Consider the following 16,679-nt stretch of genomic DNA (forward strand, 5'->3'; position numbering starts at 1 on the left):
TGCGGCTGCTGCGGTCCTTTCCCCTCCCTCCCCCCTTCTTCTTCCCCCTAAATTCCCCCCCCCCCTCCGCCCCGCTCTTATTCGCTCCAAACTTCCGCACCCGATCTTCGCAAATGGGAGAGATGCATTCTCTTTTAATACACCCCTAGCTTTTTTTTATTGGTGCAAACGTAACTTGCAACATCCACTTCTCCCGCTTATCGTCATAAACAAGCTCTCGACACTCAGATACCTAGGTACTACATTAACATACCTCCTACATACATACATACGTATATACCCTTCCCACATACGAGGGGGCGACATCTCTCCATCGTACATGTACCTAAAGTTTGATCACTTCCGGCCTTGCGAACGTATTTCGCAAATTTCACACGATGGATTCTGCGCCTCTAATCAAGGTAGGATTTTATACCTCCTATTCTTTCATGCCTTACCCAGGTCCCAAATTATTATTATTCTCCGCAGCTCATAGCTCACCTTACCGAGTAATAGGCGCATGATCATGCGAGAGCCGCGTCTCTAGCAACCCACGCCTCTGATACTACCGTTGCAGTTAACGAACATACAAGAGCCGCCGGTGAGTTCGCCAACGCCGCACGGAACACCAGCAGCGTCGAGGCTCTACGTACCTTGAAGTTGCTCGAGCAGCACCATCGGAGACTTTCCGAACTTCTACAACTACCGAGCAAGCCTCTCAGCTCCCAGGCCGCTTCCGAAAATGACTCTCAGGCCAGTGAAAAGGACGAAGGGGCTACAAGTGTAGCCTCTTCGTCACCACCTACAAACAATAATTCCACCGAAACTTCAAATGAAAAAAATGCGCAGCCTCTGCCAACCCTTCCAAAGCAACCGCGGTATCCCCCGCGCGATCTCGGGGCTTCCATTGCGAGCAATCTCGCCTCCGCCCGCGGAATTCGCTCCAAGTACAGGTCTCAGCCGCTCAGCCCAAGTGTGTCCAATACAGAAGCCCCTGGAAACATGGAGGGCGCCTCACGTAGAAGTGGATCTAAAACTAAGATGCAAAATATGCTTGATAATTCTGACAGGCCAAGTAATGCCAATTCTCCCGAGAAAGGAAGACTCTCGAGACAGTCGAGTTCCGGCCTAGAAGACGACGTATCAAACCAGGAACGAGTAGATAATAAGCAAGCTAATACTAGTGATGACGGGTTCTCCAGGTTCTACAGCGCCTTCGGTAGTATCATTAATAAGATTTCCGCCCCCCTTGCGTTCGCAGGACTCCCCCTGATCAACGAGGAACAACCCGAGGCCTCGGTTCCGGCTCCGGCTCCAACCCCTGACCCTCCAGTCCAGAAGCGTACTAGAGTCAGGGGACCCTCTTCGGTTTCCACCGAGCCGGATCTAAGAAAGTACTACTCTAAAGCTGCCCTGCGTGCCGTGTCCCGCGACGGGCAATCCGCAAATGATTCCTTCTACGTCGTTCCCACCAGCGGACACACGGCCTCGTACGCGAGCATCCTGTCCTTCGCCGACAAAGAGAAGAGGCGCCTGGTAGCACAGGGAAGCGCGGGGGTCCTCCTCGAGGATCCCGACGAGGACGACTTCGTCGATGCCAGGGAATCCCAGGCTGCCCGTGGACCACCTGCCCATCGACTAGCTGGCAAGCGATCCGATCGGGACCGGGACCGGGACATGGCCAACATGGTCGACGAGCTGTACCTCGAGAACAAGGGCCTCAAGGACATGCTCGACAAGCTGAGCAAGCGGCTCCACGCGTTCGAGTCCATGTCGCAGAACTCGGGGATGCGGCTGGCAGAGAGCATGCGGCTCATGCGTCCCGGGTCGCCGCTCGCGGGCAAAGCGTCGGCGCCCGTGTCGTCAACGACGACGACGGCGACGGCGGCCTTGAGCACGGGCACGGGCACGGGGATCTTGAACGCCGGGATCTCGGACGAGCAGCTCGCGAAGCGCAACCGGGAGCTCGAGGAGCAGCTGCAGGCCATGGCCAAGCAGATGGAGGAGACGGAACGCAACTACAACAAGGCGAGGGCGAACCTTGTCCGCTACAGGGAGAAGTGGGAGCAGCTGAAGGCGGGGGCGAAGGCGCGGCGCGCGGGACAAGGGGGCAGCGGGAGCGGGAGCGCCGTGGGGCAGGGCGGCTCGGAGGCGGGGATCGGGTTGGGTGTTGATGATGGGTTTAGATCGCCTGGTTTAGGATAGGATAGGATAGGGTAGGATAGGGTAGCTTGAGCTTGCTTTGGCTTGTGTGAGGTGAGATGAGATGAGATGAAGTGAGGCGAAGTAGAGTAGAGAAGAAAAGCGAAGAGAAGCGAAGCTTGGTTTAGGTCTAGTCAGCGAGTTAGCTTATTTATTGGGATTGGTTATGGGAAACAAAAGATAAGCAGCGTTATAGAAGAGACTTATTGCTGTTCAATGTTATCTATAAGGGCCTATGATGAATGAATGAATGAATGAATGAATTGAATGGGTGAGTGAGTAAGAGGGTACTGTGCTTTTTTTTTGGTGTCCTTGCATTAGTCGTGGTTTTATGTGCTTTGTATACCTGTTGTGTCTGGCCTACGGCTTTACTGAGAAATCAAAAACCTACTTCTTTCTTGGTTATTATGTTAGGTACCTGTTACTCTCTTCCTCTTTCTCTTAGATACAGTGCCTAAGCTTGTATGTATGTAGTCTTGATATACATATTTACCTTGTTTTTTCCCTTGCGCTGCTACGTTATACTCTCCAGATAAGGCACATACAGTTATTACTCCCATCAACTTACCTATAGGTACATATAGCAGGATATCAATATTTCAGCAACCTAGTACTTAGATAGGACATGTTTAAGAGAAACTTAACTACCTAGGTATAGATAGAGTATACTCTAAGGAACAGAAGTAGAGCCTGCTATATACTAATCCGCCCTACAGACAAGACTAGGTTGGTTGCCTTTCAATACCCAGTGCTATTAGTATAACATATGTCTGTCTCAGTAACATCCCTGACACGTCCAAAAATCCAGCATAGCACCCTATTGTTAACCTCGATATACCCAAGTAAACACGTTACCATTTCCCTTTATTTTTATTTAACTATTCATCAACTAACGCTGTACCTACGAGTTGCAGCTACTTTCAAACCGCTATAAACACCACCACGCTCCAACTCAAACACCCAACCCCCCTCTCTAACTCCGCGACCGCATATTTTGATTACTCGATTAAGCGGTGTATGGGATACTTCTATAAAGTATAATCATATGCGTGTGTCTGTATGTATGCCTGTATGTGCTCCCTAATACTTCGCTGTTTACAATCAAGTAACATAGGTACCTAGCTAGGTAGGCATCCTCCTATTTCTCATCCCCCGGAGTCGTTGTTCCTTTCGCGGAGGACATACTGTAGGGAGCCTATAACGAACGTTAGCCTCTTCTCCTGATACCTGACATCCACCACTCCCGCTCTCGTGGAAGAGGCGATATGGAGGGGTTGTAGGTGGTCACTTACCAGTACTTGTTTCGCATTACAAATCCTCCAAGCCAAATTCCTCACGTTTCCATCCGCAGGTACCACCGCCGGCGCGAACTCGATACCAAACGTCTGGTGGATGGCATACACCAACCTCTTGGCGTACTTGCCGTCTCTTTCCACGTGACTTCCGAAGGGTTCTTCGGATGTGCTGGGTGCGATATCTGGGTCGCGGTCGAGACAGTTTTGAACTACAGGCAGGAGCGCGGCTTCGACGGCCTTCTGGACAGCCTCCTCGGTATCTGCGTCCACGTCGTTGTAATCGAAGTGGTTGACGTGGATTTCGAAGGGTTGCGAGATGGACATGACGTTGTGGTTGCCGTCGTGATGGTACCGGAATTCGAATACACCCTGTGTCCACCACAGCTTATCGCCTGAGAAAACCATCTCGCCGCATACAAGGTCTTCGTCATTATTATCAGCGTCTTCAACGGGTTGGTCCCACGTTAGAATACCCCTGTCCGCTGTGGTAGATTCGAATTGGCCAGGTACAGTGGGAATCCAACGTCCAAGAGATGAGAGTTCAGTGATCTCGCGGGATCGGTTGTCAGCTACCATATAAAGACCAATCCAATCCTTTCTACCGTGGTTTGCCGGTGCCCTCCACTTGACCTTGATCGGGGCCCCGTATTCGAAGATCATCGTCTTCAACTCATTAGGGAATCTTCCTGCTGTGCCTTCCTTGCCGCTAGCTCGTTCTGACAGAGCGGAGAATCCAGACGCCTCGCCTTCTACGGTCATGGAATACCGTTTGGGGTCCAAGCCTGCGAGGTCGGGGGAAAGTTTTGTCAAGGTAAGACGGGCAGGATATTTGTTGAAAAGTGCTGTAGTATCCCTCACGATCGTCGAGACACCTGCTGCTAGTTTTGGTCGTGCAGTATCCAGGAAGTCTTCCACAAAGTGTGACGTCTCATCCATGACCTTGTTGACGCTCGACTGCCATTCTACAACAGGCGGAGGCAGGGAACGCTTAATAAATTTGGTCAAGCCAGCTTCGCGCCGAAGGTTGCGGCCGTATATCTTTTGCATATGAGGCTTTTCGACGAAGTGAATAAAACCAAGAGTAAGAAGGTGGCTAATGAGTGCCAGGACGAATATAGATCTGCTCCATGTGATGATGGCAGCACCCCATAAACCGGCAGTGCCGAGCACTCTCTCGGGGTTGTTCAAGTAGCGATAGATCGAAGTGTAAGTAAGCTTTGCACCTTGGTTGAAGAAAAAGTCGCCAAAGAACCAGCCGAACTCGCCGAGAGAATCGTAGATGCTCACAGATGTCCAGATCTGAAGGGCGATGAGACTAGCACCAATGACGTGCCTAAGCAGCACGAACCCGTAATTCCAGTCGACCGGGGTAGAATACATCTTCCAGCAAGCAGCGATAAAGGTAGCATGGCACAGACTGAGAGTAACGTGGTAGTATCCTTTCCACTGTCGCCAGCCCTCCTCCGGAGTCTCTCCTACCTTCAAAAAGTGGCGGGTCCATGCTTTGCTTTTAGACTGTCGGGTTAGGATCACACCTAATCCAACGGAATACCAAAGTCGAACCAAGAGCGCGAGCGAGAAGAATATGGATTGGTGCAGCGGCGTCTGGGGTGTGGTGAAAGCGAAAAGAGCGACGAGTCCGAGAATTATGAAAGTGGAATAGTCGACAGTCCGTAGCAGGTCAATATTCCTAATACCCAACAATTTGTGAATCCGGGGCCTAGTGGGAACCTCACTCTTGCGAGTAGGAGGGTTGTATATCTTCTGGATGTGGGGATCCTCGATAAATACCAAAAAGGCAAGCTGGGCAGCGTGAGCAGCGATGGAGATGAAAAGAACAGCATAGCTGGCAGCAACGGCAGAGATACCATAATAGCCTGCATACCCAATCGAGTACATTGGGTGAGGAGCCATCTCGAATACACCATCAAAAGTCAGCTCCTGATCGATCAAGAAGAAGAAGTCACCCCAGTACCAGGCATAATCTTTCACGACTCGATGAGCATCGAGTTTAACCCAGATGTTGAATCCTATGGTAAGCCAGCCGAATAGCCACCGGCCAATCGTAACGTAGATTGATTCTCCAGGAGGAACGTGGGCGCAAGCGATAGCAAAGAGGCAGTATGAGACGAAATCACACATAAGAATGAGATCGACAAGTCGTCTGAAGACTAGCCAAGTATTGTACTCAATTGGGGCCTTTTCGAACTCGTAATCCTCGGGAATCTTGATCTCCAGCTCGCGCTTGAGGATCTTATACAGCCACGGCCTTGGGTTCTTGCCTGTTGACGGGTTTTCGAAGAGCTTCCATTTATGAGCCCAAGCTACGAGTTTGTTATCGTTAGACTGTAGGCGTAAGAGGATGCCAATGCCAAGGTTGTAAGCGGTACGCCAGAACAGAAAGACAGCGGCGAACACTGGCCGCCTCAGCGATTCAGGAAGTAGATACAGGGCCAGGATATGGCCGGCAAGAACAGCAAGGACAATCACGTCCGATATGTTCTTAGGTTCCCTAGGGTCGAGTAATTGGGATACCATATCATGAGTGGTAGGAACCGTAAAGACTAATTGGGTAATTATTAGTATCCGATGTGGATTTCGTATTCTACTTCCATTGCTATTGCTTACTTGTTCCGTCTTTGGTACGGCCATATGTCTTCCTGGGTCTGGATGATGGTTTGACATCTTCACTTCCATCGTCACTATCACTGTTTACATGTTCATTCGTTGTCACCTGCCTACGGCGTAGTTCGCCAGCTTGGGCAGAGGAATCACCCGTTGGGGCCATTAGACTAGATACTTCTTATGTACGTCTAAAGAGTTGTCTCCGGGTAGCTTAGATTTAAGCAATGATGCGTGATGAGCCTCGTCTACTTGCAGCCATGTAGAGGGATAAAGAAAAGCCAAAAGTTGAATTTGGCAATTGGAAAGCGTTGAGAAGAACGAGAAGATTAGGGAAAGAGGAAAAAAAAGAAGTGGAGGATATTATTTTTCGACAAGAGAACTTATTACCGAATAATGAATATAACTACCTACTTTTAATGCAGAAGCGTGTGGAAGGGTTCGATTGGGTGAGGTGACGAAGGGCCTGGTTCCACGTGAGATGCATCTGATACATTCATTGTATTTGACAGATTTGATGTAGGTACCAGGTAGGTAAGTAAGAGGTACCTTACCTAGCCATTTGCTGGCATCTGGTTCGCTTTGGGGAATAACCTACCAAGACCGCAGCCGTTTCTATCCGCTAGGTTTAAGGTAAGTTAACCGGTTAGGTACTTGTACAATACCTACCTAACCTAAGGTACCAGATATGCACTACCTAACCTAAATGTACACAGGTATTGTATACCTACCTATGCACCGTTTCTGTGCGACGTCACTATGGCCTCAAACCTGAGCGAGGTAAGGTAAACCATGCCGACCATACCAAACCGCGCCAAACCTTCCCCCAACCCCCCCCTTGTTAGTCAACAAATTTTCGAGTGTCAATAAATACTACTCCGTAGAAAAGTCGCGTGGGATGATACATACCAACGTAGTATCTACGTACGTACAGGTACCTAATCTATTTATTTATTCGTTATTCCTAAGGCTGAAGGATTGCTTTCGGATCCGCATCACATGCAAGGACGAGATGCAAGCTGCAGCATTGCACACACCTCGCTAGGTACCAGCACGTTCTAGAATGCAGGAGTCTGCAAGCCCCGGCTATTCATTAACCACCAATGAAAACGGGACGTTTTAGCTTAGCTGTTGTCGGAGGGGGCTAGACTTAGAGGGGTCTGGTTCGGTAAGGAATATTTTGGGACTTGACCCGATCCGACGAGGGGTATCCCGTACGACTCCGCGGATTATGAGGCAGGTCTTATGTAATGATATGCCAGAAAAAAAAAAAGAAGAAAAAAGAAAAGAAAAGCATGTGACAAGTCCATAATAATTCAAAGAGGTAGAAAACGTTACCAATACAACATCAAATTACCCACATCACAATATATATTAAAATGACTAACTTTTTCATTTGCAGTAATTAAATAGCTAAATACACCACTCACTCTTCAGCCTCTGAAATTAGTTGACCAAGACACAATAGCGCGTTGAGAACAACAGCTCGTAGCCCTTCTTGCAAGACACGGCAAGCTGCTATAAACTAGGCAAGTATCGTCTCCCTGTCTAGAGCCCTTTTCCTATTCTTCTCCGTAGGATTGGCGTTATAATCGTCCCATACGGTTTCTAGAAGGGTGTCTTCTTCGCCAGCCGCCACGATGAAGCTGCCTAACCTTTCCTGGGACGGAAAGGCCTGCTCGTATATGTCCCTATCGCCAAGGGGCGTGGTACGTAGCCATTTGGCTGTAGGGTGCCTTTCGAGGAAAGAAGCCCATTGCTCTTCGGATAGCGTGGGGAAAGCACCCTCGTTCTCCTCCTCGTAGCTGGCGTAATCCTCGATCAGGGCCTTGTATTGACGGTACCGGTTTTTTTCAATTCTGCGCTTGGCCTTCATCAGTTCCGTAGACCAGGGTTTCGCAGGATCTGCTTCCTGCATGGCCTCCAGCAAGCGCGGCCAAGCTGGAGTCCAAGTTCCAGGCTCATCGTCGACGTCGAATATGCCCTCGTTTGCAAGAGATGCGAGGGTTTCCCATATATACGGCGGTTAGCTCGGGAGTCCACTTAGCACGTAAAGACGTGTGTGCGTCTTCGGAGGCCATTGTGCAAAGCCGTTCTACTCATATCGATCTTGAAGATATTCAAATGCGTATTTATTCGAAGTTAAGAGATTCGAAAGATGGAGAAAAAAAAAAGAAAAGAAACTTGGGTTGAATTGTGGTGATTTGGAAGCGCGCGGGTGACCAAATATATCGTCATTCTAATTTCACCTATTTTGCGTCGGTCTTGCACGTATTTATTTTCTGTATACTACGTAAAGCATAACTTAAAAATTTCACTACTGGTGTACTAAGCAGAATTCATTGAAGTCTACCTAGATATGCCCAATCAAATTACCCAGATTTCAAGTTTTACACCACCGTGTCTAGTTGGCACTTGAGGACATGGTATTTTAATAAAATGAAGCCCGAAGTGTATGGGTAGGTAAAAATGATAGAGCATGGGTGTAATAATTAAATCCTAGTGTTGTAATACCTCCTGAAATCCGTAAACTAGACGAGCACATAGAAACGAGTTACTGAATTATCAAATGGAAGGATAAGAACAACGCATTCTTACTATCTAACGCTATAGCATCTCAAGTTAGCAGCCGAGTCTCGGTGAAAATAGTACCTGCCTGCACGATTCTCAACGTGGGCGTAAGTCTTACAATAGGAGGTTACGGTCAGGAGTTACTCAGTTATTTAGCTCTGCTAGGTTAGGTAGCCTCCTAATTCAGTTCCTTAAGTCAAGACCTCTTTCATATATATAAAGCCTTGCGGCAAGCTGTAAAGCTGTTTGATGCCCTGGGTTCTCTAGAAGACTATGTATCTTCTTTCAAAGCCATTCTTTGGGTTCTTGATATAGGAGATTCTCACATGATCTCCTGAATGGTTGGCTATCTACCTTAGGTACGTCTATTGTAATACCCATTCCTCTTTAACGTTGCATGATATGCTTACTCGTGTCAAGTCCGGGCTCTTTTAAATAACGTACCTAAGATAGGTATACAATTTAGCCATAGCCTTTAGTATAGAAGTTCGCTGCATATGGTATGATATACATTAGAAAGATAGCTGATCTAGAGAATAGAGAAAGGGGAGGAGGGGAGGGATCAGGACACAACTTACTTAACTCATGGTCTCTAGCAAACTATGCATATACCTATGTACCAGGTACCTATGTAAGGTAGGTAATCAAATCGTCACAAACCAGCAAAGCAGCAGAAACATGTATCTAAACGAAGACAGATACCTATTAGTAGCCGAATAGATTTAGATACGTTAAGATACCGGTGTCCTATTGTACCTCAAAGTCATCATTCTATTCACAATCACACCCAGCATGGTAGAACCAAGCTCTATAGTACCATGTCCTTCGTTCCATGCCATACCATATCACACCCTGTGCTTTCCTCCTTCTTCTTCTTCCCCTCCTCATAATCACAGACCATGCTTAACTAGAGGGAAATAAATTCCCAAGAATGCTTTTTTAAGAAAACCCGTCTGACTGAAAAAAATATGACTGGGTTTAAGCAGCCTTCTTGGCGAACTCGACGCGCAAGATGAGATGCTTGAAACCGTAACCGTCCATCTTGGCGCACGCCTTGACGGCGTCGCTGCGGTCCGCGAAGCTGATGAACGCGAAGCCCTTGGCGAGACCCGTCTCGCGGTCCTTGGCCAAGAACACGCGCGTCACGCGGCCGAACCGCTCGAACATGTCGCGGAGCTCTTGTTCTTCCGCCATTTCCGAGACCTGTAGTGGATATAACATGTTAGAAGAGATGTCGCGGAAGTCGAAGGTAAGGGAGGTAGATTGAAAAAAAAGGAGAAGGAGGTAATAGGGATAGGAAATGGGGAATGGGGAATGGAATGGGGAAAAGGAAATAGGAGATAGGGGTATGTAGAAACTCACGTTTGTCACACGCAGCGTAGCAAGATCATCCCGCTCGCTGCCGTACTTTCCGCCGCCCATCCTCTCGCCACCAGCCGCGCCTCGGTCTCCCCGCAGCGCAGGGGGGACATAACTGCCCTTCTTGCCGGCGCCAGCAGCACCCACAGCGGCGGCGGCGGCCTCGTCAGCCATACCGGCGGCGACGTCGGCAGCGCTGCCCTCGGCGCCAACGGGGGCCATGGTGTCCTTGTAAGGGCAGCGGGCGGTGAAATGCTCGCCGTTGCAGATACGGCACTTGACGGTCTTGTCCTTGAGCTTCTCCTTCATGGCGTTGGCGTTGGGGTCCTTGGCCTCCTCCTTGGTGTCCTTGCGCCAGTTCGTGCTGAGCCGGAAGATGATGTTCTCGCCCACTGACGTCGTGTCCATCTGCGGGCCCGCCCCGTCCTTCTCCGACAAGCCGAACTTCTTCCACGTCTTGCGCTCCGCCACCCGCGGGTTCACCACCTCGCGGTGCGTCACCAGGCGGATCCGCCGGGTCGTCTTCACCTTCTGGCCGTTCTCGTTGTATCGGTAGGTGATGGTGGTTTTGGTACCGTCTTTGTTCTGGATGGTTTGGGGAGGGGGGAGTTCTGCTGCGACGTCGTCGATCTCATCGTCGTCGGCCCAATCCCTGTGTTTTTTGTGCGTTAGCATTTTCACATTTCAACGCTAGAAGACGTTTAAATCGCTAGATTATTCCTTTACCTGTTCTTAGAAGCCATTTTCGTGATGTGTTATTTTTCTTTCTTCCCTGAATATTAATATTCCTTGAAATTTGTTTGTCTTGGTAAATGGGATCTTCCTATGGGCTGCTGGGCTGCTGATGGCGTTTTTTGTTGTGGAATTTCAATTTCAGGTCAGAGTTTCTCAGCAAAGTGTGGGGTCTCAAATTGTCTTATCGGCACCACGAGATTTGCCCCGCGCTATCAATTCAAAGACGAGGCTTCTCCACTTAAAAATAATAGGTTGATTGGCCAGTGCGCACCTGATACTTACCTCCTAGAGGTACCTACAAGGCGCTGAGGATAAGGTTCCAACATCCAACATTTGAAGTGACGGGAATTCTTCAACTCTATTCTCAACATCTATATGTTACCTAACTTCAGCTCGCCTGAAGAACACGCAGAGTTTCAAAACAGCCGAATTATCATAAAATTTATTTTTATTTTTATTTTTGGTTCTTTTACTTTTTGATACTACCTGCAGTAATACATTGACACCCATATGTACCTGACATAGGCACCTAAGGTGAGATACTAGATCCCCCCCAATATCTCATCCACCTATCTCTCTCCCTTGGTGTGGGTTAATACCATTAACCCAGAGGAAGCCATACATAGAAAAGATTATCTGTTGCTATCATGCTGTAACATGTACTGTCTTCAGACACAATATTTCCCGGTGGTGAAACCACCGCTCATCTCTAGTCATATCCATCATTGCATCAAAACATTTGTCTTCATCCTCGTCCCAAGTACTCCCTTTCCAATGCACTATACTATGCTTATCTCTTTCTTTCTTTTTCTCCTTAGCTAATGAAACAAGATTCCCGCAGGGGTAATTGGTGTCTTTTTTTGCCCATATATCCATGGGTCTATGCTTAGTGGTAATATAATCATAATTGGAACGCCGTTCGTTAATCATAGGTCGTAGAGTATACAATGACGTACAAGAAGGGGCAATAGGGTAAAAGCAGGTACAAAAAGGAAAATTCCTGTCCTTGGTGTGTTAAAGGTTCAGGATACGTCATGAAATAGCGAGCAAACATTATGCGTCGACGCTCCTAGGCGTGTTGGCCGACCGTTTCCCCGGGATTGGAGGAAGCGCGCAGGTCGGCGGAGGACCAGGGGGCGGCCCCTCGGAGAGGTGAGGCATGCTCCTCCTGGTTAGAAGGCCCTTTGGACCCATGTCTATCGTCAAAAATTGCTTTTGCGGCACTTCCTGCTGTATGGTCTTGGGGAATGAGATCGAGTGCTTTCGTGAGTATGTGCGGGGCGGGGATAGCGTATAAGCTGGCTCTTCGATGGAGGGCAAATTGGTTTGCTTGGGGAAGGTCAAGGAGCGGCGGTTCTGTCTTGTATGGTCCTCCCCTAGCGGCGGGGTGCGGTTGTAAGATACATATTTGGGAACTAGGTCCGTTGTAACTCTCCGCATCTCAAACGATGAGGCAGGCCTGCGCGGTACCTCAGGGGCGTCTTCGAGCTTTGATGGCTGGCTACGGGCCGGCTGAGGGATAGATGATGCACGTGTCTTGGTCGGACCTTGTCGACTAACTCGTACATCATCTGTACTACGACGCCCTGTGGGGATAGCTTGAGCTTCATCTATGATTTGTTTCGCCAGATGGCTCTTTTTCGGAGACTTTGCCTTTTCTTGCGACCGTCGTCTCATAGCGTTGCTAGCCCAAGAGCCGAATATGGTCGGCGAGTCAGGTGCCTGCAAAGCAGGTACCCTGTCTGTTGGAAGGGCAGGTGATATTGGTGTTGGCTGATCAAGGACAATGGAGAGAGGGCGGGAGATGGGAAGCGTTGTTGGCGGACTTCTTCGGAAAGGACGAAACTTCACGGGCCCGTCTCGGTCGGCTAATTGCGCCTGTTCAGATCTCGGAGTGATCACAGACAGATTCGCGGCCGAATACCGTCTACCCATTGCGTGTGGTACGCTAAAGTTAGGTACGAACTGAGGCCTGTCACCATGACTTGTTTTAGGGGGAAGGGGAGGCAGGGTTAAGGACGGGTGACTACCCATATCCAGGCGAGGATCGAATGCGGGGATGAGAGTCTGCATCGACTGTCTCCGATTCGCAATCGCGGCTGCGTTGGGTCGCGGCCTAACCTCGGGGGTAGGTGGTAATGGGGTTTGATTCTTTTGGAATAGATATTCATCCTGGCTCGAGAAACTTGCTCGAATCGGGGAATTGGTCGGCGAAGACTCCGCTGATGAAATAATCGTCCGCTGCCCGGATGAGACGGAGGAAAGTCGGTTACCACTACTGCCGCTCCCACTATCTCGGAGACTGTCAAGGCGTTGACCATCCAACGAAACCGTGCTCGAGTCGTCGTCGACAGTTGACTCCGACATTCTCTTCAATGGCGGGTTATTGGCGTCGCTTTCTTCAGTAGGATCCACAAGCGCATTCTCGTAAGTCCACGAAAAGTCCTTGGAAATGATTCGCGAAAAACGGGTCGGATCTCGCACAACAAGAGTTCTCTGGCTAGCCTGAGCCTTCAGCGTAGTAGTATCGTCATCCGCGTCGAGGTCTCCTGTTTCCGAAAGCTTCTTCTTACCGCCCAGCGACTCGATTTCCCGTCTTAAGATGGCGAGCCAAACATCCATTGTCTCGGGACTCTCGAAAACGAGCAACATATTAGTGACTTGTCGCTTCTCAGCTCCTCTTAGGGCAAGTCTGGACCGGAGTGATTTTGCGTCTGAAGATGGATTTCCGTCGGTACTCATGGATGAAGTCACTCGAACAACCCAATGCTTTCCAGGAATTAGATCGCTAGCGTAGGCAGCCGAGTCTCGAGTGAGATGGAGGATCTTTTCCGGTAGTCTGTTAAAAGTGCCTTCTGCCGCATATTGAAGTAAGTACCCAGAGGTAACGAGCGCGTAAATCTTACTTGACCATTCCGGCGCAAACTTGGATTTCTTTTTCTTGTCTCCTTCTGCTTTTTGCCCGGCCTCTCGTTGATCGAAGGTGGCGCCACTCTGTAATGAGCTCTCCTTGGACTCGCTGAGGCGAACTAGGGTTTCTACTGGAGTGATACAAGCAGGTAGTGTTGCATGCTTGATCGCCTGGGGATACATCTTGAACAATGGTGGAGGGTCGAAGCCCGTGATTGGGCCTACTGATTGACCAAGCTTGCTTTTGTTATCGACATTACTTCCCCGTCGTCCTCGTGAGTTTAACGAGTGAAAAGATTCGCTTGGCGATGGCTTCACCGAAGCTAGAGGTGAATGTAAAAGAGAAACTTCTGAGCGAGATGCATGAATTCCCCGGTGCCAGACGCTGATGTCTGCTAGCGAGGAGCGTTTCCCACCATGCCGTGGCGACTCCTTTGGCGATGGCAGTGGTTCTTCTCCCGTCTTGTCATCCTTCCCCGTCCTCGACCTGCCGAATAAGCTCCTTAAGCCAATCCTAGACTCGCGCCTGTCTAATCTTTCTGGTCGTAACGGAACTCGGTTCTCGCTTTTAAGAATCGTTATATCTGGCGGTCGTGCCCGCCGCATATCGCGTTGGCGGTTTTGGAGCGTCTCGAGAGTCGGACTCCTCGGTCCAGCAACGTCTACTTCAGCCATGTTTTATGCAGTTGCTGAATAGTTAGTAATGATCAATATAATTGGTCTAAATAGTTTTCAGTTGTATATTTGTAGATATATATAAGTGATGTATAAGTAGATCCCGAGGTTTTTTAGTTTTTTTTTGGATGATATGACGTGGGACGACTTGTAAACACATGGAACGAAGCTACCAACGCACAGATGGTAAATCAGATCTAGGGAGACGTAGGATGTTTGCTTTAGGTCAATGGTATAGCCCTAAAGACCGCGCGAATCCGCAAAAAGTCACCCGACAACCGAGATCATCGAGGGGAAGCACGAACGGGGCACGACGATCAAAGCCAGGGCAACCCTGTGTTGCAAAGCCGGAAGCGTCGTTTCGTCCTTGGAAGTCTAGGTCGGCAGGACTGCCTCGACGGTCCTGACTACTCGTATATAGCTTCGAGCTAAGCGGTAGATGACAGCAAGCGAACAGGCCCAGAGGTGGAGTTAGGGCAAAAGAGAGTAAAGACTAGACCTAGGTGGTCCATAAGGCGGGAAGACAAGACTTTTTAGGTGGTTAAAATTAGGAATCAACCTCTTTTCCCTCTAAGCCCCAGTGAGAAGAGGGTCTGCTGTTGGGTCCTACGTCCTGGTCCTGGTTCTTGATCCCGGCCCTGGTATATACATACACATAAGGATATAGGTAAAAGTTACTAGATTCAGGTAAGGTGTGGATAGGGATATGCAGGTGGTATGTCGAGGTCATGCCGTCTCATGTTTCCTGAGCGGAAGGGACAGAAGAGAGTATGTGTGTACTATGTAAGTGTGTGAGAGTGCGAGTGTGAGTGTGAGGGTGAGCTCACGTAACTCACATATGTGCAGGCCCCGAGTAAGACGTGCCCCCAATGCACGGTGGTGAAAAAATAATACATAATAGAAAATATGGAAAAATAATTGATCGAACCTTGGCTAAGCTTGGATTCGCGCGGGAACCCCCTGCTGAGCAACTGACGAAGTGGGTTGGGATGTTGAACGACAGACAAGGGGAACAGGTTTGGAGAGCATCCCGGTAAGGGATCTTCTTCCAGCGCTCCGGCCCATGGCCGTGCGGGACTTGCGGATACTACATTACTTCCAAGCTTCTATTACTTACCACGGTACATACCAAATACCTCTATTCGTTTCCATTTTACTCGTGGGATTCTCGAGCGCTAGTTGTACCAGACCCGTAGCTCGTAAGGCCGACGTCGTCTTCCCGGGCTAGAGTTACAAGGATAAAGGAGAGCATATTTTTTCATCACAAGCCTTTATTTTTTTTTTAATGATGATATTTTCAACTGTGGAATTTTAATCCATGCTGGCCTCGATCTTGTCAAATTCAGCATGCGATCGACCTGATACGCAATTAATGACAGATAGGCGCGGAGCACGACAGATATGTATGTATGTATGTATGTACAGTAGGTATTTCATATGCACGCGATGGGGAAGAGGCATTGAAGAAAAAAAAAAAAAAAAAAAAAGCTCTCGCGGGAACACTGCCACTAAAAGCGCTAACATCTTACGTTTGTCTGACACTCCTCACGCTTCGGAGAGATACCCAGTTGGGGAACATGGGGCCTTTTTTCTTTCTTTTTCTTTTCCTTTTTCTTATTACATGGTACTTTTGCAAAATTCGGAGAGAAGGACGAAAACTCCCGTGTTGCCTCCCCATCCCATCTTCGAACATTGGCGCCTACGTAAGTACCTAAAGTATCTAACCTACCTCTCATAGGTAACGACCAATTATCGTCAGTTTGAATATTCCGTAGCGTAGCGATAATAAAAAAATAAAGGCTGTCACATTGCGTATGTACTTCTGCTTCCCGTGGTCTTTCCAAGGTTTCCAATGTTGTTTTGAACCTGTGAGAAGAAGAAACACGGCCGCGGGGACCAAAAACACACCCTGGCTACCACGAGCGAATCACCGACGTGCCAGTATGTGATCTCGCTCGTGAGCCGCGAAGGCATTTGTTTGGGGCCCTGCAGGCTCACTGTAGTAGCAATGGACAATCCAGTTAGTTAGTTAGTTAGTTAGTAGTGGTAGCAGCGGGGAAACGCAGGTATCATCACCGGATGGGAGAAATGTTCAAGGGCTTCATTCTCTTTGGTCTCTCTCTCCCTTAAGTGGAGAGAAGAAAGGACCACCTCGATGTATGTAGTATGTATGCACTGTAGTATTTTCTTAAGGCTGTATCTAGTAATACGTACTCCAACCAACCACCCCTCCCTCTTCCTCAATGGAGGAGGGACAAGCTCGGTAATGTTGGTATATAGAGCGATCAATATTACCTTGCTGTAATAAGTGCCGATACCATTGGGAAGTCG

At 48.8% G+C, this 16,679-nt stretch overlaps 5 protein-coding genes across 5 annotated transcripts; 1 reads left to right on the forward strand and 4 right to left on the reverse strand.

Moving 5' to 3' along the window:
• Positions 1 to 62: 62 nt before the first annotated feature.
• On the forward strand, positions 63 to 2,444 carry F4812DRAFT_419639 (uncharacterized protein). Its single transcript, XM_047933363.1, has 2 exons — positions 63 to 401; positions 496 to 2,444. The coding sequence occupies exons 1-2, from the start codon at positions 378 to 380 to the stop codon at positions 2,182 to 2,184; spliced, it is 1,713 nt and encodes a 570-aa protein (XP_047793276.1). The 5' UTR covers positions 63 to 377; the 3' UTR covers positions 2,185 to 2,444.
• Positions 2,445 to 2,795: 351 nt separating this feature from the next.
• On the reverse strand, positions 2,796 to 6,576 carry F4812DRAFT_419643 (phosphatidylethanolamine N-methyltransferase). Its single transcript, XM_047933364.1, has 3 exons — positions 6,105 to 6,576; positions 3,474 to 6,040; positions 2,796 to 3,376 (listed from the first exon to the last, which is right to left on the reverse strand). Exons 1-3 carry the CDS (start codon positions 6,262 to 6,264, stop codon positions 3,320 to 3,322), a joined length of 2,784 nt encoding a protein of 927 aa, XP_047793277.1. The 5' UTR covers positions 6,265 to 6,576; the 3' UTR covers positions 2,796 to 3,319.
• An 819-nt stretch (positions 6,577 to 7,395) lies between these two features.
• F4812DRAFT_419646 (uncharacterized protein) lies at positions 7,396 to 8,456 on the reverse strand. The gene has a single exon (XM_047933365.1). It carries the CDS (start codon positions 8,014 to 8,016, stop codon positions 7,624 to 7,626), a length of 393 nt encoding a protein of 130 aa, XP_047793278.1. The 5' UTR covers positions 8,017 to 8,456; the 3' UTR covers positions 7,396 to 7,623.
• An 847-nt stretch (positions 8,457 to 9,303) lies between these two features.
• On the reverse strand, positions 9,304 to 10,903 carry F4812DRAFT_419647 (eukaryotic translation initiation factor 3 subunit-like protein). The gene is made up of 3 exons (XM_047933366.1): positions 10,755 to 10,903; positions 10,032 to 10,680; positions 9,304 to 9,872 (listed from the first exon to the last, which is right to left on the reverse strand). Exons 1-3 carry the CDS (start codon positions 10,769 to 10,771, stop codon positions 9,648 to 9,650), a joined length of 891 nt encoding a protein of 296 aa, XP_047793279.1. The 5' UTR covers positions 10,772 to 10,903; the 3' UTR covers positions 9,304 to 9,647.
• A 797-nt stretch (positions 10,904 to 11,700) lies between these two features.
• Positions 11,701 to 14,821, reverse strand: F4812DRAFT_284213 (uncharacterized protein). Its single transcript, XM_047931062.1, has 2 exons — positions 14,530 to 14,821; positions 11,701 to 14,362 (listed from the first exon to the last, which is right to left on the reverse strand). Exon 2 carries the CDS (start codon positions 14,346 to 14,348, stop codon positions 11,817 to 11,819), a length of 2,532 nt encoding a protein of 843 aa, XP_047793280.1. The 5' UTR covers positions 14,349 to 14,362; positions 14,530 to 14,821; the 3' UTR covers positions 11,701 to 11,816.
• Positions 14,822 to 16,679: the final 1,858 nt, after the last annotated feature.

The sequence above is a fragment of the Daldinia caldariorum genome (genome assembly GCF_022478825.1).
Source record: "Daldinia caldariorum strain CBS 122874 unplaced genomic scaffold F4812scaffold_3, whole genome shotgun sequence".
Lineage (NCBI taxonomy): Eukaryota > Fungi > Ascomycota > Sordariomycetes > Xylariales > Hypoxylaceae > Daldinia > Daldinia caldariorum.